Below are 18,891 nucleotides of genomic sequence, written 5' to 3' on the forward strand. Positions count from 1 at the left end.
GCACATCGAAGTGAGGCAACACCATGCTTCTCCTCAAGTATTTTAAGGGCTTTCACAACGTTCGCTGCATTATCGTGGACAATTGCCAGGACATCATCGTGGAGAGAAAAGTCAAACTTCTCAGCGACCTCCTCAATCCAGAGAGCGATGTTGTCACCAGTGTGTCTGTCCTCAAGGGGCTTTGTGCAAGGAACAAATGTGACCATCTCCCAGTTTTCACTAATGTAGTGGCAAGTCACTCCAAGGTATGCCTCTGTGGCAATACTTGTCCAGGCATCGGTGGTGAGCGTTATCTTTGAGGACCTCTTCTTTAAGTTTCCCTTCAGATCATCAAGAACACATTGGTATTCTTTCTCCAGCTGCTTGGTAAACCACCACCTGGAGGGACATTTGAAGCCTGGGCAGGCATATTCAATCAACTCTCCGAAGGCTTCACCCTCAACGAGAGATAAAGGCCTCATGTCTTTGACGATCACCTGTAAGATAAAACAAATATATCATTATTATTATTATTATTATTAATAACAACACAGCCCCTTTCATAGAGCCATGTTGCTTACAGTGTAAGAAGCTTAATTATTACTAGGGCTGTCAGTCGATTAAAATAGTTAATCGCGATTAATCGCAAATTAATCGCACATTTTTGATCTGTTCTAAATGTACCTTAGAGGCATATTTTTCAAGTTTTTAATACTCTTATCAACATATGAGTGGACAAATATGCTTTATGCAAATGTTTATTATCATTTGAACAATGACACATATTCTCATGAATATTAAACACAACAACCTGGAACCTCTCTCATACAATACAGTGTGTGTGTGTGTGTGTGTGTGTGTGTGTGTGTGTGTGTGTGTGTGTGTGTGTGTGTGTGTGTGTGTGTGTGTGTGTGTGTGTGTGTGTGTGTGTGTGTGTGTGTGTGTGTGTGTGTGTGTGTGTGTGTGTGTGTGTGTGTGTGTGTGTGTGTGTGTGTGTGTGTGTGTGTGTGTGTGTGTGTGTGTGTGTTGGATCGTTGGAGCTATGTGCAACTCAAGGCATATGCTCGAACGGGAGCTGCCTGGACGCTGCAAACATGTTGCACAATCATGAGTGTGCTGACTTCTCGTACAATGTCCCGCTGTCTGCTGCCTGCATCAAGTCAAGTGCTCGGCGCAGTTGTGTGGATAGAGCGCTCCTCTGTTTTCATTGAAACAGCTCCTTATATCCGTTAGCGCAGCTAGCTAGCACCAGATGCTAACAACGACAATACATACACGTAAGGTCTCTCACGTAAGGTCTCTCTCTCGCTCGGCCCCAGATACACACACACCCTCCCGGTCCTCCCAATAGCCAGTCGGTGCCTGCCGGTGAGCGTGGAAGTGTGTTGGTCTGCTACAAACTGTCAGCATCAGTTTGTACTAGATGGTATTTTAAACTTGATGCGCTCTGAAGCTACGGGGCGGCCGAGGACAACAAATACACATGCGCTAATCGCGTTAAAATAATTAGTGGCGTTAATCTTTTAGCCCTAATTATTACATAATCCAAACAAGGACACAAATAAAAAGGCCAAGTGAAGAAACACCTATAAACTAGCTAATAAATCAGGACACAATAAATGGGATCAGGACAGTCATTCCCTCCTAGAAGATGCTCAAAGGAAGCAAATAATGACTTACACTCAAGATTTTTTTGCTGAGTTCGGCTGCCTTCTGTGGAGTGCATTGCGCCTCTTTCCCGAGATAGGACGTCAATGTTCTTTGCTTTGTCCTAGAAAACACAACAGCAATGAACAATGGAACAACAGCTATGACAGTGGGGCATATTAAATCTACTCTTAAACTCATTGCAGTGCTATGGTATAATTGGCTTACTTGAAGGCTAACGTGGTTACTTTTTAAACAATGTTAAGTCCAACAATGCATTTCATGTTTATCTAAAAGCTTGTAGAGTACTACATCTACACAGTGAAAATGCTTGGTAGTGCAAGTGCAACTCATGAGCTCTATCACACTTGGATGTGCTGGTGGTCATTTTAATGTTTTTAATTAATTCATGACAACTGCGCACCAGTTTACGTGCAGCCCTGGCCTGGACATTGATTGGCTCCGTTAGTTGACAATCTGCAGACGTAAATTTAGCCAAAGTTAGTACTTACTTATCATTGTTCCCTCCACGAGAGACAATGGGGTGCCTCCGCTTTAAATGCTCCAACATAGCCGTTGTGCTGGTGTGATATGCCAACTCCATTTGGCAAAGACTGCAAATGACAATATTTTTCCTTTTTGGACTAATTTTAAAATATTCCCATGCTCTTGAAGACCTAGGGCGAGATGTTTTTGTTTGGGGGCTTCGTGCGCAATCCTGTGAGGAGGAGGTGGTAGCCGTTTCAGTCTCCATCGTGTTTGAAGTGCGATCTGGTTGTTGCTTTGGGTGACCCACGTGTGTGTCGCGAGCGACGCGTCGACGCGGAAATATGTCGTCGACGATATTTTGAAGTCGACGTCATCGACGCGTCGCTCCAGCCCTACTATCAACAACAGCTGATCAGCCGACCTTAAGGCTCTGCCTGGGGTGTAGCGATAGAGGAGTTCGGCTATATAGAAAGGAGCCAGCCCATTTAGGGCTTTAAAAACAAATAAAAGGAGTTTAAAATCTATTCTGAACCGAACTGGAAGCCAGTGCAATGAAGCCAGAATTGGGGTGATATGGTCGCGCTTTTTATGGCCAGTGAGAAGACGTGCAGCTGCGTTCTGCACTAGCTGCAGGCGTCTAATTGAGGCCTGGTCCATACCCACATTGCAGTAATCCAGTCTCGAGGTAACAAAGGTGTTAATAACCCTTTCTAGGTCTTTAAAAGATAAAAACGACTTGGTCTTAGCCAATAGTCGTATTTTGAAAAAACAGGTCTTAACTACAGTGCTAACCTGCTTATCAAATTTAAAGGCGCTGTTGAAGGTCACTCCAAGGTTCATAACAGAGGGGAGGATATTTTTATTGAGGGAGCCCAGAATATCAACCGGGGAGACTGTTGGTTGGGGTCCAAAAAAGATGACCTCGGTCTTGCTCTCATTAAGGGTGAGGACATTTTGGCTCAGCCAGGATTTAATCTCTATTAAGCAGTCCTTCAACTGCTGTAGTGAGTTGGCATTTTGATTGAGAGGCAGATAAATCTGTACATCATCAGCGTAACAATGGAAGGGGATATTATGTTTTGTGAGAATTGAACCTAGGGGCAGTATATACAATAGAAAAAGGATGGGGCCCAACATCGAGCCTTGGGGAACCCCACAGGTAAGAGGGGCTTTGGCAGAGGAGAAGGCACCTAACTGCACTGAGAAGCTATGGTGCGTCAAATAAGACCTGAACCATGCAAGGGCAGAGCCTGTAATGCCTGCGGACTGTTCAAGCCGTGACAACAGGATACTATGATCCACAGTGTCAAAGGCAGCAGTTAAATCTAACAGCACCAAGACAGCTGGGCTGCCTGAGTCGGCGGCTAAGAGCAGATCATTAAAAACTCTTAAAAGGGCTGTTTCAGTACCTTTGCAGAAGGTGTGAGATAACTCTGTAGATGAAGAGATGATGAATCTGAACTGTGTTTGACAATTGTGATCAGACTCCAAAGGAAACCCCAGGAACATCACGAACAGCAAGGGGAAGAAGAGGAGGCCAAACTCCAAGGAGCTGTCCGCTGCGTTGAAAACGAACGATGTTTTGTTCTTGGACTTCATCAAACGCTGCCTCACGTATGTTCACATCTACTTTCTTTTATCTGTAATGTGCTGTAAAGACCCTGGATGTGACTTTTACATTAAGTTGGTACTTTATTAAAGTACCAAGTAAAAATTGAAAGTTGCACTTGAAACATTTAATTCTTTTTCTGTGTGTTTCAGTTGGGACCCAACCAAACGCATGACTCCAGATGAGGGGCTACAGCATGAGTGGATCCTAGAGGGAAATTTCAACAGAGTCCGGCCAAGAACCAGGCCGACAGTGAAGAAGGCCTCAGACAGTTCGACTAGCAAGCCTGGTAAGAGTACAGTCCACCTCATCGTCTTTATTAAGGAGCATTTTTAAGCAAAGTATACAAACGGCTATAATAAAGCAAAGTCCTACTGGTTCCAAAGTAGCAGACATATCAAGATAATTGGTTTAAATTAACCTGAGCCAGTAGGGTGTGTTAGCTCGGTCCAGAGGGATTGGCTTGGGAACCGAAAGGTCACCGGTTCAAGTCCTAGAATGACCCTGATACCAGGATGGGTCAAATGCAGATTCTTCTTCTTTTTTTTTTTATAATTTCCCAATAAGAAGAATAAAGAATCTATCTATCTATCTTTAGCTACCATTTAATGTCCTTTGTTTCTTTCGACAGCGGAGAAGTTCAGCTCAGACAGCAGCGCTATGGACAAGCTGAAGAGAGACGGTTCAGCAGCAAAGATGGCCACCGCTGAGCGTCTGCGGCCCATCGGCGCCTCAGCGGAGGAGGAGGTGTATGAAAATGGTGATGGCAATCGCTCCACAGAGACCAAGAGTGGAGAGAGGCCCGTTCACATCGTCATCCAGCCTCAAGAGCAAGCGGGCACGGAGAGAAAAGATAGCCAGGAGTCGTCTCAGTGTTTGCCCCCCATCATATAACAGGCAGAGGGAATCGTGCTAAGGTCGTGACAAGATGTTGTTTAGGCTCATAGTGATGGAGTTGGTGAAGTCATAGTAAATGGACAGCTGAGACAAAGTTGCATTTTGTTGTCCCTGCACACAATTTAATTTATGAGAATGTATGTTCTCATTTACTACGAACACTGCCATGTTGCTTCAGTCTCTACGTGACGTCACAGAACATCATGCATGAGTCGGACTTTCATGTTTGAAAGAAGTGGATGTTTTCTACGGACAGGTAGAACACAATATGTTTCCACATATTGAAACTAAATATTGATGTATACGGGACAAACTGATCATCAGCAAAGATGGACATCTTCTATTTATGGTTTTAAGTCTACAGCTACAGTGAATTATTTTATTCTGTGGAAGTCAACCAGTTGTACTTTTTTTATGAAATACTTAAAGGTGGGGTAGGCAAGTTTGAGAAACCGGCTCGAGATACACTTTTTGTTATATTCCATGGAATGCTCTTAACATCCTGATAGCAATTAATATCTTAAGTGCTTTGACAAAAAATCCATTATAAAATGTCATCTGTGGAAGCCGTATCACTGTAAAAAGCACGACCAATCATTTTAGCCGGCCCGGCTAAAATAACTGGATGGCCTACCTGCCTGTCAGCCTTCCATCTGTGCACAAACTTATCTCGTGCCCTCATTGGTCATGTGCGCGTACGTGTGTGTTGGAGGAGGGGCTCTGTAAGGAAGTAGCCGATTTCTTCTGGCTGTGCATTTTCAAATTCTAGCGCACTCGAGCTGGTTTCTCCAAAATTAGTTGCAGGCTATATTTTTTATTTTTTAATGTGTCACAATTATTACTCCCCACACAAGTATGCATATGTTGAAATTAGATCAAATGGTTTAAATCCTAATTCAAAGTACAGCATCAGCTGTTGGCTGTTTCTCTCTCATGTATTAGTTATTGAACCCAATCTTTGCTGTGCATTGACATCTTGGATAAACAGGTTAGTCAATAAACACTTTTAGTTTCCGTGATAAAAAGTAGTAGACGTGCATGGGTATAAAAGCTACCAAATCTCTGATATTCTTTTAGACATTTTAGCATTACTTCAATAATCGTAAAATATTAAGAGAAGTGGGTGCAATAAATCATCTTTTAATCATGTTGACAAATACAATTATTGTCATTAACTTTTTAATTGTGGAATGCAGTCGATGACAAGTGATTTCCGCTGAATATAATGTATTTATTTTGGAATATGTTTGATTCTATGTTTCATAGTTGTTTAACATCTGCATTCAACAATCATACAATATGTATTTGTAATAGAATCTATATATATATATATATATATATATTTTTTTTTTTTTTCTGTGATTTACTGTGTTTGTGTACTATAAAACATATTTTAAGAAAATATTTCAGATATTTGTTGAGGGTTTAGACAAGGTTTTACTTGTTGTGTTGTAACTGTATGAACATATTTGTTGTATGTCTGCGTTATTCATTTTTTATATTAGAAACAAAAAGACAATCCTGATCTTGATAGTTTGTGCCTTGCAGTATTAGGAATCTTGCACTTTAATGATGTGTGTATATATTCAGATTAGAAACAAATCAAACAGACAAGGGTTCAGACCCTGCCAGGATCCCTTTTTCTAAAGTTACAAAACAAACAATTATGGTTAACATTATTAACCAGCTTTTTACAATTGGTTTAGGTCTTTGGGCACCAACAGAGAAATAGTGAATATAGACCCTTGCCCTCACTATCCATTAGTAAGCCGCAAGATATCCTAGGAAGTTTGATTGCAGATGAAATAGCAAAAGTGACGTTATAGTTATATGAATTATTATGTCTTTTTGTCTTTTATGATCAAATAAAACGTTGTTTCAAAGAACATATTCTTCAATATTTCCTTATTCACTTTAGTGTTTTTGTTTCCTTGCTTCAACTTGAAATGACACTGAGGCATCGATGGCACATTATTGAAATCTGAATCACTCGTAAGGTGGTTAGTTTACAAAGCCTTATTATCATGATACGATGTATGTGTAAGTATTTAATTTACTAATTTGTCTATCAATACAATATCTCAATAAAGCACCTGCCTCGATGTAAACATCTGCAGCTTTCATTTTGCTCTTAGCAGCAGGAGCTCTGATTGGCTGGTACATGTTAAAGTGCTGCCACCTGCTGCTGAGTGCAGGAACAGGTGATGACAGTATTGGTTTGGACCTTCTTTACTTTCAAATTATTCAGTGCATCAAAATTACTAATTTTAAAATAGATTGTATAGAATTGTGATTAAATATATTCATTATATTTAAGGTTGCAAGGCTATTCTGGAAACACACATATTCCACCATTTGAGTTCAATCAGAAAATATAATGTCAGAAGTATGGGAATAGAAAGCAAAGATAAATGTTAATCGACTGCCTATTAGCACATGACTATTTAATCCGAAGGTTATGTTCTGTCCCCATTGTAATGCAACTTCATGCAACCAATGATAACATCAATATTCCTTAATCATGACCGAGTAAATGAATGATCACAGCAGAAGAACCACGTCCACACAATTAACAATTTTATTATTTGATCACAATAGATTTATTTTTCAGGCCTTTCATATATTGCCCAATGCCCATGTTGTTTAAAGCATTTTATTTTTAAAGTATTTTCATTGTTAAACCAGAGGCTGCATGTTAGTGTATTTTTTGATAGCGTACCATGTATTGTTAAGACAGCACTTTTCATTTTTAGACTGTCTCCGTGTGCCAGTGGTGATGCGTAATTTGGCCCACACGGTCTGCCGTAGTCTGAAAGATGGCGACCTTAGCGCTGGTTAGCCGTCCTGCTGGTGTCCTTCCAAGGATTGCAAGTGAGTAATGTAAAATCAGTACGCATTTGATAACTACAATAAAAACTTAGAGTATTATGGTGTGATTTAAGATCTTTACACATGCTTTGCCAACCCAGGCTCACAGTTAGACTACACACTCTGCGAGTGAGTGACCTTGCTAACAGGCTCGGCTTTACCTGCTAGCATGGGCTTCTACTAGCTTACAATTTAACTTTTTGATTATTTAAAATACTATCAGCTGAGTTACTTTACCATATTACCACCCAAACCTCGTTATGTGTTGTAAATTGAGGGTATTGAGTTACGTTTGGCAGTGCTTTAGCAATGTCCTTTCCAGTTGTCCAACTTGACGTGACGTCTGATTCAGTGGCTCAAAACATGACTGAACGTTACAGTTTATAATAAACATACAACCCGGGATCTAAACATTACTTAATAACGTATCTGTGGTTTTACACTAACGATGCTGATAATAATATGCGTCTGTACAGTGACACTGTCTTACCGTTTGTTTCCTCTCTGCTCACTTTACATCACAAGGTTTCTGTTTGTAATTGTATTATTCGTAAGTAGTATAAGTAAGCATGGAGCCCTAAAAGACGTCTTCTTCATCTGCTCAGTGCATTCACCAGTTTTCTATATCTTATATATAGTTTTGTAGTTTGTAGTGAGAGAGAGGGAGAAAATAATAGTGGCGTAAAATACCATAGCAGTGCAATGCTCAGCGTAACGATCTGATATCAAGGCTGTAGTCTGTGGTGAATGTTAACTATATTATGTTACACAGAATGGGGTTTTTAATTCCATATACATTATTACATTAAAAACACCCTTCTGTGTTTGTTTTTATGTATAAAAACAATAATAAACTGTGATCGATCATGATTCATCTTGTTTAAAGTATTTGTATTTAGGGGGGAGGTAAAACACATACGCGTGTGGTGTTGTATAATTGCATGACAAATTTGTAAGGGAAATCAAAATGTTGTGTAACTAAATTATACGTGATATTTGAAACCTTTGCCTGAATTCGGACAATTTCCCCACACTTGGCTATAACATCAATAAACCCACTATCATGGAGAACAGCAGTCATTTCTGTAAAAGGTGTGATACACAGGTTGAGGTTACACAGAGGTAGTGCCATGCAATTTATAGTAAACATCCGTTCTGGAATTATGAGAAGAAGTTTGGGTCAAACTTGGTAATTAGATGAATTGGCGTTAAAAAAAATGTAAACGCGTTACGGTTTCCAGATGAATCGCCGGCATAAACATTGACAGCACTATTATATTTATCAATAGATGGATAGATATACAGTATATATAAGTAGGTGTGCTAACATCAAAGAAAGCATCAATAACAGTTCCACAATCTTCAATAAAAATAATTTTAAAAATAAACATAACCAGCATGAAGTTTGGTTGAATTGCTAAATTAGATTAAGCAATGTGTACCAACGTTATTGTCAAGTTGTAGTCTTACCACCGGATGTGTATGAAACGCTGCCTGTGTCCCTCTGCAGGTGGCTGCTCCCCTGCTGTGTTGTCAGCGGCCTCCGTCACCTCCGTCCAGCAGAGGAAGCTCCACCATGCCGTCCTCCCCAAAGGGAAAGGAGGCCGCTCCTCCTCCAGTGGGATAGCGGCGACGGTGTTTGGTGCTACAGGTTTCCTGGGGCGATATGTGGTCAACAGGCTGGGTGAGTCTAACATGTACGGTGTAAATATGGATGTAAAATATCTTTCCACTCGCTAATATTTACTTCATATTTAACACATTTTGTTCATTTACTTTATGAGCTGGGGGGTATACTATGAAGCAGGATTTTCGCTTAGCCGGCTAACTTCAGGGAAAACTCCGGCTTTCCGGTCCTACGACGCTGGTTCTCTTTTTAGCAGGCTAGATCTCCATGGTAACTTATGCTTAGCGGCTAACCTGCTCCGGAGCAGGTTAGGTTGCAGGCTAAGAGATCAACTCAGTGAAAGCACCGCCTGCTGACCAATCAGAGCTCAGTGTGCGGAGTTTAAAGCGATCAAGACATATTACAGGAGAAAGGAAATACAGAAAGCTGCCATTGCAGGAAAGACGGCCGGCAAAAATCACCGACTGTGTGAACGTGAACATTAATAGAATATCACCTCCCATCTTCAGAGCAATCTGACTATTATAACATTAGCGTTAAGAAAGCTTACTTAAATATCGGCCACAACATAAGTAACCGGATCAGAGTACATTAAGTACAGTCCACGGCATATCACTTCATAATGTATCATATATCTCCTTATCTGAGTCAGCTGAGCCGTATCTGGCCGTGCAACACTCACAGTGTCACATACTGTATGCAGAAGTATTATTTTAAGCAACACATTAAGTTGACGAAACACTCGAGACAAATGTAATTGAAGTCAGATCGTGTTTTAGACGGGGCAGTGATATCATAAACCTGTTAATGTACGCATTCAAACACTTGTTCTGTTACCAGCTGTGTTCACCTTGCAGGTGCAGCTATGTGGCTTTGATCCTGGATAAAGTGTTTAAGTCATGGATGTTTAAAGTTTAACGTCTTCATATTTGACTAGTATTATAGTTGACTTTTCATTCAGGAAGTATGACGCTGCGCTGTCAGTACGCTTCTCCATGTTTGTGATTGGTCGAATGCTCCAAATACCACCCCTTTCATGTGAACGCGCACCTAACTAGATAGGACACGGCTGGCTTGAGCGATCCACTTGATAACCAGCGTCGTAGTACAGTTTAGCGAGAGCGCGTTTGTTTTGGATTAGGCCAACCGGCTAACTCAAACATATCCAGGTTAGGTTGAACCAGCTTCGTAGTACAGGCCCCTGGTGCTTTAAAACTTCCCCCCTTGTTTGCTATATCCCTGATAAGATATAATCTCAGTTATGATCATATGTTTTGAATTCAGTGGTTTATGAGAACTGATAGGTAATCTAGCATTTTATTTTAGCTCTTGATAACCAGAGAAAAAATGTAAACAAATCCTCTAAAAGGGCACATGCATTTTATTTTGAGCCTATCACTCCAGTTCATTTAAATGTTGGTATTTTGTTGACAATTTACCCCTGTGTTCTCCTTTTCTTAGCTCCTTGCGCAGAGATTTGATTGTATGCGTTTATCAAATGATGATTTGCAGGTCGGATTGGCTCTCAGGTTGTAATCCCTCACCGCTGCGATCAGTATGATGTCATGTACCTTAGACCCATGGGTGATCTTGGACAGATCCTTTTCATGGTAAGACCAACACAGACACACAGGAATCTTGCTGAAATATTCTAAATAAGTATTTGATATAAACACTTTGGAGCCTTAAATGAAATGCAAACACGTTGTCTCTGTTCTGTCTCTTTGCAGGACTGGGATGCCAGGAACAAAGACTCCATCAAACACGCTTTGGAGCACTCTAATGTTGTCATCAACCTGGTGGGCAGAGAGTGGGAGACAAGGTATAGTAGGTTAAATAGTATCTAAGGATTTACCGGTTACACATTTTCAAGCCAATACCAGTGTTGAGCATAACCATTTAGCCAATGCTGACGTTTTTGTTGTTGATTTTTATTCTTTTTTTGCGCCAGGGAAGTACATTTGTAATATAAGCCCTACATTACATTTACTTTGAATGATCACAAATTCAATCAAACAAATGTATTAAATGAATAAATGTTGTGTATTTGCCTGGGACAAGTTAAATCTCATGGCCCTTTTTGTATTTTGTTCTAGTGGCCGATGAACTGCCTATGCATCAGTGCATCCCGAGATTTATGTTATATTTTGTTGTTCACATGAAAAATAATTAAAGCTGGCTTTGCAATGTTGGTGATTTTTGGAGAACAAAACTGAATGGCCATGTAAATTGAAGGAAACATTCACATGCAAGTATTTCTCCTCTTTTTGTGTGAAGTAACTATCGCTTCGAGGATGTCTACGTGAGCATCCCTCAGCAGATTGCCAAGGCAGCCAGAGAGGCCGGCGTCACCAAGCTCGTCCACATGTCTCACCTCAACGCCGACATACGCAGCCCGTCCAAATACCTCAGGAACAAGGTAGAGGGTTGTTTCTCTCTCTGTCAATTAGTACAAAGTGTATCTATGTGTCTGTGGCATGTTGGATGCATGCCAGTAAAAGGTTAACCTGTAGACATATCGTTCATCATTGTTGACTGTAGGCCGTAGGAGAGGCAGCAGTGAGAGATGAGTTTCCTGACGCGATCATCATGAAGCCCTCGGAGATCTTTGGCAGGGAGGACAGGTTCTTCAACTATTTTGCAAGTAAGACTATTTTTTGTGAGTGATGAGGCTTTATTGGTAATGTGCCAGTCTCTGAGTAATGAGAAACGGGTCTTTTTTTTCTAAAATGCTCTAACACTCCGTGTACGAACACAGGTATATACACAAAAACAAGTTGGACCACTTGTTTGACAGTGGGAGTAGATGTTCGAAGAGTTTCACTCCAAATGCTGTGTTTCTTCAAATCTTTTTCAGATATGCGGTGGTTTGGGAATGCTATTCCACTCATATCCCGGGGGAAGAAGACCGTGAAGCAGCCTGTTCATGTACGTTTATTTAAAGCAATACCCCTTCTGAAATCTATCCCTTTATCACACATTTAAATATCCAGAAATCGCTTAGCTCCTGACTTCAGGTTAAGTTGGCTTAAGACAGAAGGAATTTCACAAGGAGCATCACTGTATTGCTCCCATTGATTATATTCTATCTATCTCTATTGTTTGTCTTTAGGAAACGATACACAGTGAATAACTCTAAATGTTCAAACAATCCGGGCTTCAAATCAAATCAAGTTTTATTTATATAGCACATTTATAAACGATTTTTGGTCGAGCCAAAGTGCTGTAGATATAATAAAAATAGCCTACAGTGGAGACACTTTACAGCAAATACAACAGCACAGATTGTTCAGAATATCAGTATGAGAAAAACGACACCCTCTATCCGTAGACCCTCACATCGTACAAGGAAAAACCTCCAGAGAAAACCCACAGTTTAAGGGGAACATGTGAGAAACCTCAGGGAGAGCAACAGAGGAGGGATCCCTCTCCCAGGACGGACAGACGTGCAATAGATGCCGTGTGTAAATCCAAGAGATAATACATTTTACAGCATATAGACCGAATGTTAGGAAATGCATGTGTCTGTAATAAGAAGATGAATCCATGATGATGTCCGCTACAATCCTGTGGAAGCCATCAGGGAAGCAGCATGACGAGACCCAAGGCAGGACCGCAGAGACGGGTTCAGCCACGACCCGAAGTCCACGGCTTAATCCAGAACTCAGGATAGAGGATCCAGGACACAGGACTACAGCAAGAGGATCAGCCTCGACTCCGGGTCCCGGCGTAGATATAGATACAAAACAAGAAAAAAGATTTGGCTGGGTTAATCGGAACAAGAGAATACACAGACACAGACAGAGAGGGAAAAGGTCATTGGATAAAAGTTATTCTTGATAACCCTCTAGAAAGATCTCATGAACTTCCCCACTCAATCTATCAAGACCCGAGCAGTTCTATTAGATATAGGATAAGAAACAGAGAGAGGGAGCACAACAACCTATCTCTTCGTCAGATGCACTCCCCCGCTTATCTAAGCGACTCTGTACCCCGTTACCCTCTACAAGGCCATAGACCAGCAGAGGGAAAATGGGGGGTGGGTAAGGGTTTTTAAGAATAAACCGCAAGGGTCTAAAGGGAAAAAAGATGAAATATAAGGTACTATATTTTAAGTAATCCTATCTACTATTCCTATATTTGAATAATGTATAAACTATTTTAAAAATACTTTATGAAATCCTATGTTATGTTATAAATATTAAAATTATACCAATAACCATCTCTTTCCTCCTGCAGGTGGTGGATGTGGCCAAGGCCATTGTCAATGCTATCAGAGACCCGGATGCTAATGGAAAGACCTACGCTTTAGTTGGGTAGGTGGTGGTCAGCCCTTAAATAATCCCTTTGTTTGAAAACCTTTCCCTGGGAGTAGAGCAATCATGAAATTCTACAATCATAACACAAATTATTTACAGATTTTTAATTCATAGCAAGATCGATCAGCCATTAAAACCATTCTTTGTACTGGTCTAAAAAAGTGTAACAAAAAAAACACTTCATTGTAGTCCTTAACGTTTAATGCATCAAAACATTTCCTGGGTCTGAATGGCTGCATTGCACAGAAATACATGTTTGTTGTATTTTTAATAGTAGGACAATAGGAATTCTACAAAAGTATACGTTTTTAGTCTTGGGAGGAAAGAAAAGACAGAACCCTGCACAAATGCCCTGTTCAGACATGGCCTTCACATGTGTCTGAGGTGATCCCATCAAAAGTGGTACCAAGATGCATTGAGATCCGATTGCTGCCTCCTGCTCTTATCCCTAGCTCTCTTGCACAGGCAGCAATGAGAGGCTCTGAGGTCCCCGGGGGCCATGGGAAAACATTATGATTTTAGCTTCATAAAATGTACCTAAAAGCTGAACATATGACACGCATACAGCCGTCGCATGTAGAAAAGAAGGTGTAATCATACTGAACAAGACCATTGGACAGTTTTAATAAAAAAATTGCATGTTGTGTATTCTGAAATGTATACAGTCAATTGACAAAAGCAATTCTGTTTTCTTTATGCAAACGGATAATGTTAATTTGCAATAAAGTGTAAAACAGCAATCCGATCATCTGTATGGAGGACATTGGGTGCAGAAGAATGAACACCTTTTGTCTACATATCTTGTCGTCTATAGTTAATGACCTGTATCTGTGTCAGCAAAGACTAACATGGAAATGGATCTCTTCCGTAACCTGTTTTCTTCCTCCTTTTATCCTGGTTTCTAGTCCAAACCGTTACCTCCTGCATGACCTGGTGGAGTACATCTACGCAGTGGCACACAAACGTTTTGTGGCCTACCCCCTGCCCCGCCCACTATACCAGTAAGTGCTTTATATAAGAAAACTAATCTTTTTTTTAAACTAACCAAAAGGTATTAACACACATGTTTCTAGAGGTTTATTTTTTCTCATTTCAAATTCTGCAGAAATGTTTAACATGTGTATTGTGTGCTGATTGAACACATTATACAAACAAACAGCAGCCTACTCATCAACATATCCCCTTACAGAACAAATAGTAACTTGTCATATACCACAGTACAATCGTGTTATAGTTGTTTCTTTTTTGTGTGTTTTTACTTTAGCCTTGCTGCTCAGTTTTTCGCAATGAGTCCATTCGAGCCCTGGACAACCCCAGACAAAATCGACAGGGTAAGACAGCCAAGATTTTTAGAGAATTGCGCCAACAACTATGGAGCCTCTAAAGCCAACACTAACTTTGCACTGTGCTTTTTAATTGCCAGTTTCACGCAACAGACCTGACGTACCCAGGACTCCCTGGTCTGGAGGATCTAGGCATCACTCCTTCCTCTGTAGAACAAAAGGCAATCGAGATTTTACGTCGCCATCGTGCTTTCCGTGACCTGGAAGCTGACCAGGATGATACAAAGCCCGCCAAGACTGTCAGCTATTAGAATAGCAACAACACCAGGGCAGCCATAGGATGTCAGTCCCTCTTATTGTTTGGTCATTAACTATATTCTGTACATAAATTAATAAAAAGTATCCTCTAAATGTTGTCTTGCTTTAAGTGTTTCACTTTTTCGTTGCTCATTGTTTTTATTCGATGCGACTTAACCATTATAGATTATTGATCTGTTTTACATGAAGAAAGCAGAAGAATCCTGCAGGTACATTAACTTGTGTGTTTATCATACCACAGCACTGAATAACTCAGTGTTTCACAAAAGCCTAAAGAAGACAATACAAATCTTTTACGGGAATCTTTCCCGCAGACAGAGGCTTCTTTGAAAAAAGCGGTCTGGCTTAACGGGTTAATAAAGATGGCAACAGTAAGAAGCCATAACAGTTAAGGAAGAAGAATTCAACATGGGGCATAGTTTAAATTCTATGAAGGTGAAGATTGGCACAATCCTGTATGACTTGTATCTGACCTTTGTCTTGGCTGCTAAGGTGTGACTGCGTAAAGGTTGTGCCTTGCTACAGCTTATCTCACATTGAAAGTAAAACCCAAAAGTTGCATTTTTCATGCACATATCTAATAAATTAGATGTAACCCTTACATAGGTACCTAGAAAAGTCAAATCATGGATTTATCTCTTGAGGTATGGTGTGGTTAAGTGCCATTTTCTGTCCAATAATATTCTGAATTACTTTGGAGTCACTCCGGTTAACATCCCCATGTCGTATACATTTCCAGCAGCCAGAGGTTATCTAAGAAGGAAAGACAGAACAACTGATACTAAAATGGTTGTCAGACAAAACTAAACCAGTTACCCATGCACTGGGACTTCAAAGATAAGAACCCGCCTGATAGCCATCTTCTGATCCATGTATAGCAGGGGTGCCCAACCTTTTTTGAACCGAGAGCTACTTTAAAGTTGCCAGTGTGCCGAGATCTACCAGTCCAAATAAAGAGGCGTAGCCATTACTGACAGCCTACTACCAGGTAAAATGTATACACACTTCTACTTGAATAAAACTGACCGTTGTACGATTAATACTTCATAAAATACTGCAGATCCTTTATCTTACCTCTTTCTAATCTACACACATACAAGTATTTAACTGAAGTTACACAACAGTGTTCTTGATTTACACGTCACATACTACAGTGTAATGTTTTCAAGAAACATTGAACAGTGCTGCCAATCGGCTTGTGAGCAGTTCTCCGTGCACCATTCCATGGAATGCTCTTAACATCCCGATAGCAATGGATATATTAAATGCTTTGACAATAAATACATAAAAAAATGTCATCTGTGGAAGCACGACCAATCATCTGAGCCGGCCCGGCTAAAATAACTGGATGGCCTGCCTGCCTGTCAGCCTTCCATCTGTGCTGCACAAACGTATCTCGTGCCCTCATTGGTCATGTTCGTGTGTGTTGGAGGGGCTCTGTAAGGAAGTGGCAGATTTTTTCCGGCTGTGTATTTTCAAATTCTAGCACACTCGAGCTGGTTTCTCCAAAATTACCTACCCCACCTTTAACTCCTAACAGTCATCATCATGTCAACCACAAGTCACAACACAGAGAAATACTGATAGAAATGTGTGTGTAGTGATGGAGATTTTAGTGGACAACTAGTCCGCTTTTTCAAATCTCCGCGCGTCCCTAAACAAGCTGGTTATAATACAGGAAGGAGTCCAGAGCATACAATTAACCGTTTAACAATAATCTATTTAATGGTAATATAACAATGCAATACAATCAAATACATTACCATACAAAACCATATCATATCATATGCATAATGTCAGGAGTAGGCCCACTCCTGGCCCCTGCCCACAGGCCGCCACGACCTTCCAGTCCAAGCGGCGCGAGAAGAGAGAGGCAGAACAGAAAGCTGGATAGGCTTTCATACCAATGATACAGGAAGGGGTGGAGTTTAAGGACAACTGGTCGTCTTTTCCAGTCATCTCAAACAAACACCTCTGACCCTCACTGTCTCCTATTTCTGCAGCCTCCACACATACACACATCCCCCCATCACATTCCAGAGACCACAGTGGGGTCTTGCTCCAGCTCCCCCACAGCAATAAAACCCTTAACAGCTCTTTGTCTACCGCCATTTTAGTCCTCACATTTATGAAAGGATGAAACAGATAAATCAATATAAAACACAAACACAGGTATTGTTTGAACAGTATTCACTTAACTGCTACTATTTGATAATTACCAGAGGAACTCAAAGGACCTCTTTTAATATCTGGAAATTGCAACAAGACTTTCTGCCATTTTCAAATGTAACACACTTCTTAAATATCAGATGCTGCAGTAGTTGTTGATACATTGCTGACAGAGGGAACTACATTTGAATACAGGTTTAAGAAATATCAGTTGGCCTCATCTCACAATGTCGCTTGGGGCCCCAAGTTGGCCAGGGACGGCGCTGGTGCTATGGCTCAGCTGGAAAGCAGTTCCCTGGTTCAACGACTGGTCAATACGTCTCTTTTGTTTGTTTGCTACAGCTGAAAGTGATAATGTAGTTCATAAATGTATCTTGATATGGTTTAGCATTTCTCAGGCTACAACATGGTTACGTTTACGAATACTATTAAGGAATACAAATCCCTCTTTGCAATGTTTACCAGCCTCCTTAGGCTTTTCAACCACAATCATTGAACTGGAATAAATACAATATTGTTAACATGAAAATATGATTTTACGTTCGTTATTTTAGAGTTATTCTAAGGCTTGCTTTACTTATTGGGAACTCGGTAGGAGATAGAGCAAAGCCTACTGTTGAGATGTCCAATCTGCCTGTTTTACACACTTTTACCAACAGGGGGTTTGTGTCCAGATGAAGGCGAAGCCCATGATGAAGCCTCATGAGATGTACCCTTTTGCGAACCAATTGACTGGAAAGCTAAAAAAGCTTCATAAGGCTTCATCACTACCATAAACCTACCACTTTTAATTCACATAGCCTACACTCACAGAAATGAATCATGCAGAGTTTATTTTTAAGCATTTAAATCTATTTGATTTTATTTAAATACTCATATTTTTTAAATGTATGTATTGAAATTAATTATAATCTGTATAATTCCTGTCAATTCTAAAATATATTGAATGTAATTACTTAGAGGTTAAACAATAGCAGGACTAAAAAAAAAAAAAAGTTTTAACAACATGTTTATTTATTGACTTTTCATTCCTGTATAATCATTTTGCGCAAAGATGGCACTGTTTGTCAGAGCACTTCATCCTTCTGGGATTTCATGAAGAACAGCTCCAACGCCTGTGTGTATGGGAACACCTCTGGTGCTGGTCCATTAACTGCCAGTGTTTCCCACAGATCTGTTTCCCACATATCTGAAATAGCAGTAGTGGTGGTAGCGGGGGGGGGGGGGGGGGGGGGGGGGCTGGCCATCGGGACGTTCGGGACGAATCCCGATGGGCCGGTACTGAAGTGGGCCGGTCGGACGATGTGGGCAGGCCAGTAACCGGCAGGGCTCGACATTAAACATTAAATGGCCCGCTGGCCCGGAAGCACTATTTAGACACCCCGGGCCAGCATAACGTACTTTCCACTTGCCCGCTCGGGCCACTAAAAATATTGCTTTAAAAAAATTGTCCTGCAGTATAGGTATTTTGACTAGCAATTTAGTTAAATTGTTTCGTTTATTAACGCTACAACATAGCATTCCGTGAGTCGGTTGTCTTTGTTGGGTGAAAAGCAAACAGCTGTTTGCTGCTGAGTGCAGCGTGAGCAGGCTCCCGTGAGCTTCCCGTGAGCGCGCTCCTTCAATACAGACTATCGCGCCGACATTCGCCAAAATGTTTTTAATACCAGCGGTAACCGGACAAGC

General features: G+C 40.8%; 2 protein-coding genes across 5 annotated transcripts in view; both read left to right on the top strand.

Moving 5' to 3' along the window:
* Positions 1 to 6,487, top strand: part of dyrk4 (dual-specificity tyrosine-(Y)-phosphorylation regulated kinase 4) — a 57,073-nt gene extending 50,586 nt beyond the window's left edge. For all 4 annotated transcript variants that reach the window (XM_034084387.2, XM_034084391.2, XM_034084390.2 and 1 more), the window contains 3 exons: positions 3,600 to 3,729; positions 3,877 to 4,013; positions 4,356 to 6,487. In XM_034084387.2, the coding sequence (XP_033940278.1) occupies positions 3,600 to 3,729; positions 3,877 to 4,013; positions 4,356 to 4,618 (530 nt within the window). In that variant the 3' untranslated portion in view covers positions 4,619 to 6,487. The remainder of the gene's footprint in view (positions 1 to 3,599; positions 3,730 to 3,876; positions 4,014 to 4,355) is intronic.
* Positions 6,488 to 7,393: 906 nt separating this feature from the next.
* On the top strand, positions 7,394 to 15,133 carry ndufa9a (NADH:ubiquinone oxidoreductase subunit A9a). The gene is made up of 11 exons (XM_034086070.1): positions 7,394 to 7,492; positions 9,000 to 9,173; positions 10,629 to 10,726; positions 10,847 to 10,938; positions 11,394 to 11,535; positions 11,658 to 11,760; positions 11,974 to 12,044; positions 13,356 to 13,432; positions 14,341 to 14,436; positions 14,700 to 14,766; positions 14,859 to 15,133. Exons 1-11 carry the CDS (start codon positions 7,438 to 7,440, stop codon positions 15,027 to 15,029), a joined length of 1,146 nt encoding a protein of 381 aa, XP_033941961.1. The 5' UTR covers positions 7,394 to 7,437; the 3' UTR covers positions 15,030 to 15,133.
* The last annotated feature ends 3,758 nt before the right edge of the window (positions 15,134 to 18,891 follow it).

Source organism: Pseudochaenichthys georgianus, chromosome 6 (genome assembly GCF_902827115.2).
Source record: "Pseudochaenichthys georgianus chromosome 6, fPseGeo1.2, whole genome shotgun sequence".
Classification (NCBI taxonomy): Eukaryota; Metazoa; Chordata; class Actinopteri; order Perciformes; family Channichthyidae; genus Pseudochaenichthys; species Pseudochaenichthys georgianus.

What these genes read in the sequence shown, in the direction of transcription:
- ndufa9a (XM_034086070.1), top strand. Translation starts at nt 7,438, where the DNA reads ATGGCGACCTTAGCGCTGGTTAGCCGTCCTGCTGGTGTCCTTCCAAGG. An exon ending in GGCAGAGAGTGGGAGACAAG is followed by an intron (nt 10,939 to 11,393) that starts GTATAGTAGGTT and finishes TTTTGTGTGAAG; the next exon opens with TAACTATCGCTTCGAGGATG. An exon ending in CCGTGAAGCAGCCTGTTCAT is followed by an intron (nt 12,045 to 13,355) that starts GTACGTTTATTT and finishes TTCCTCCTGCAG; the next exon opens with GTGGTGGATGTGGCCAAGGC.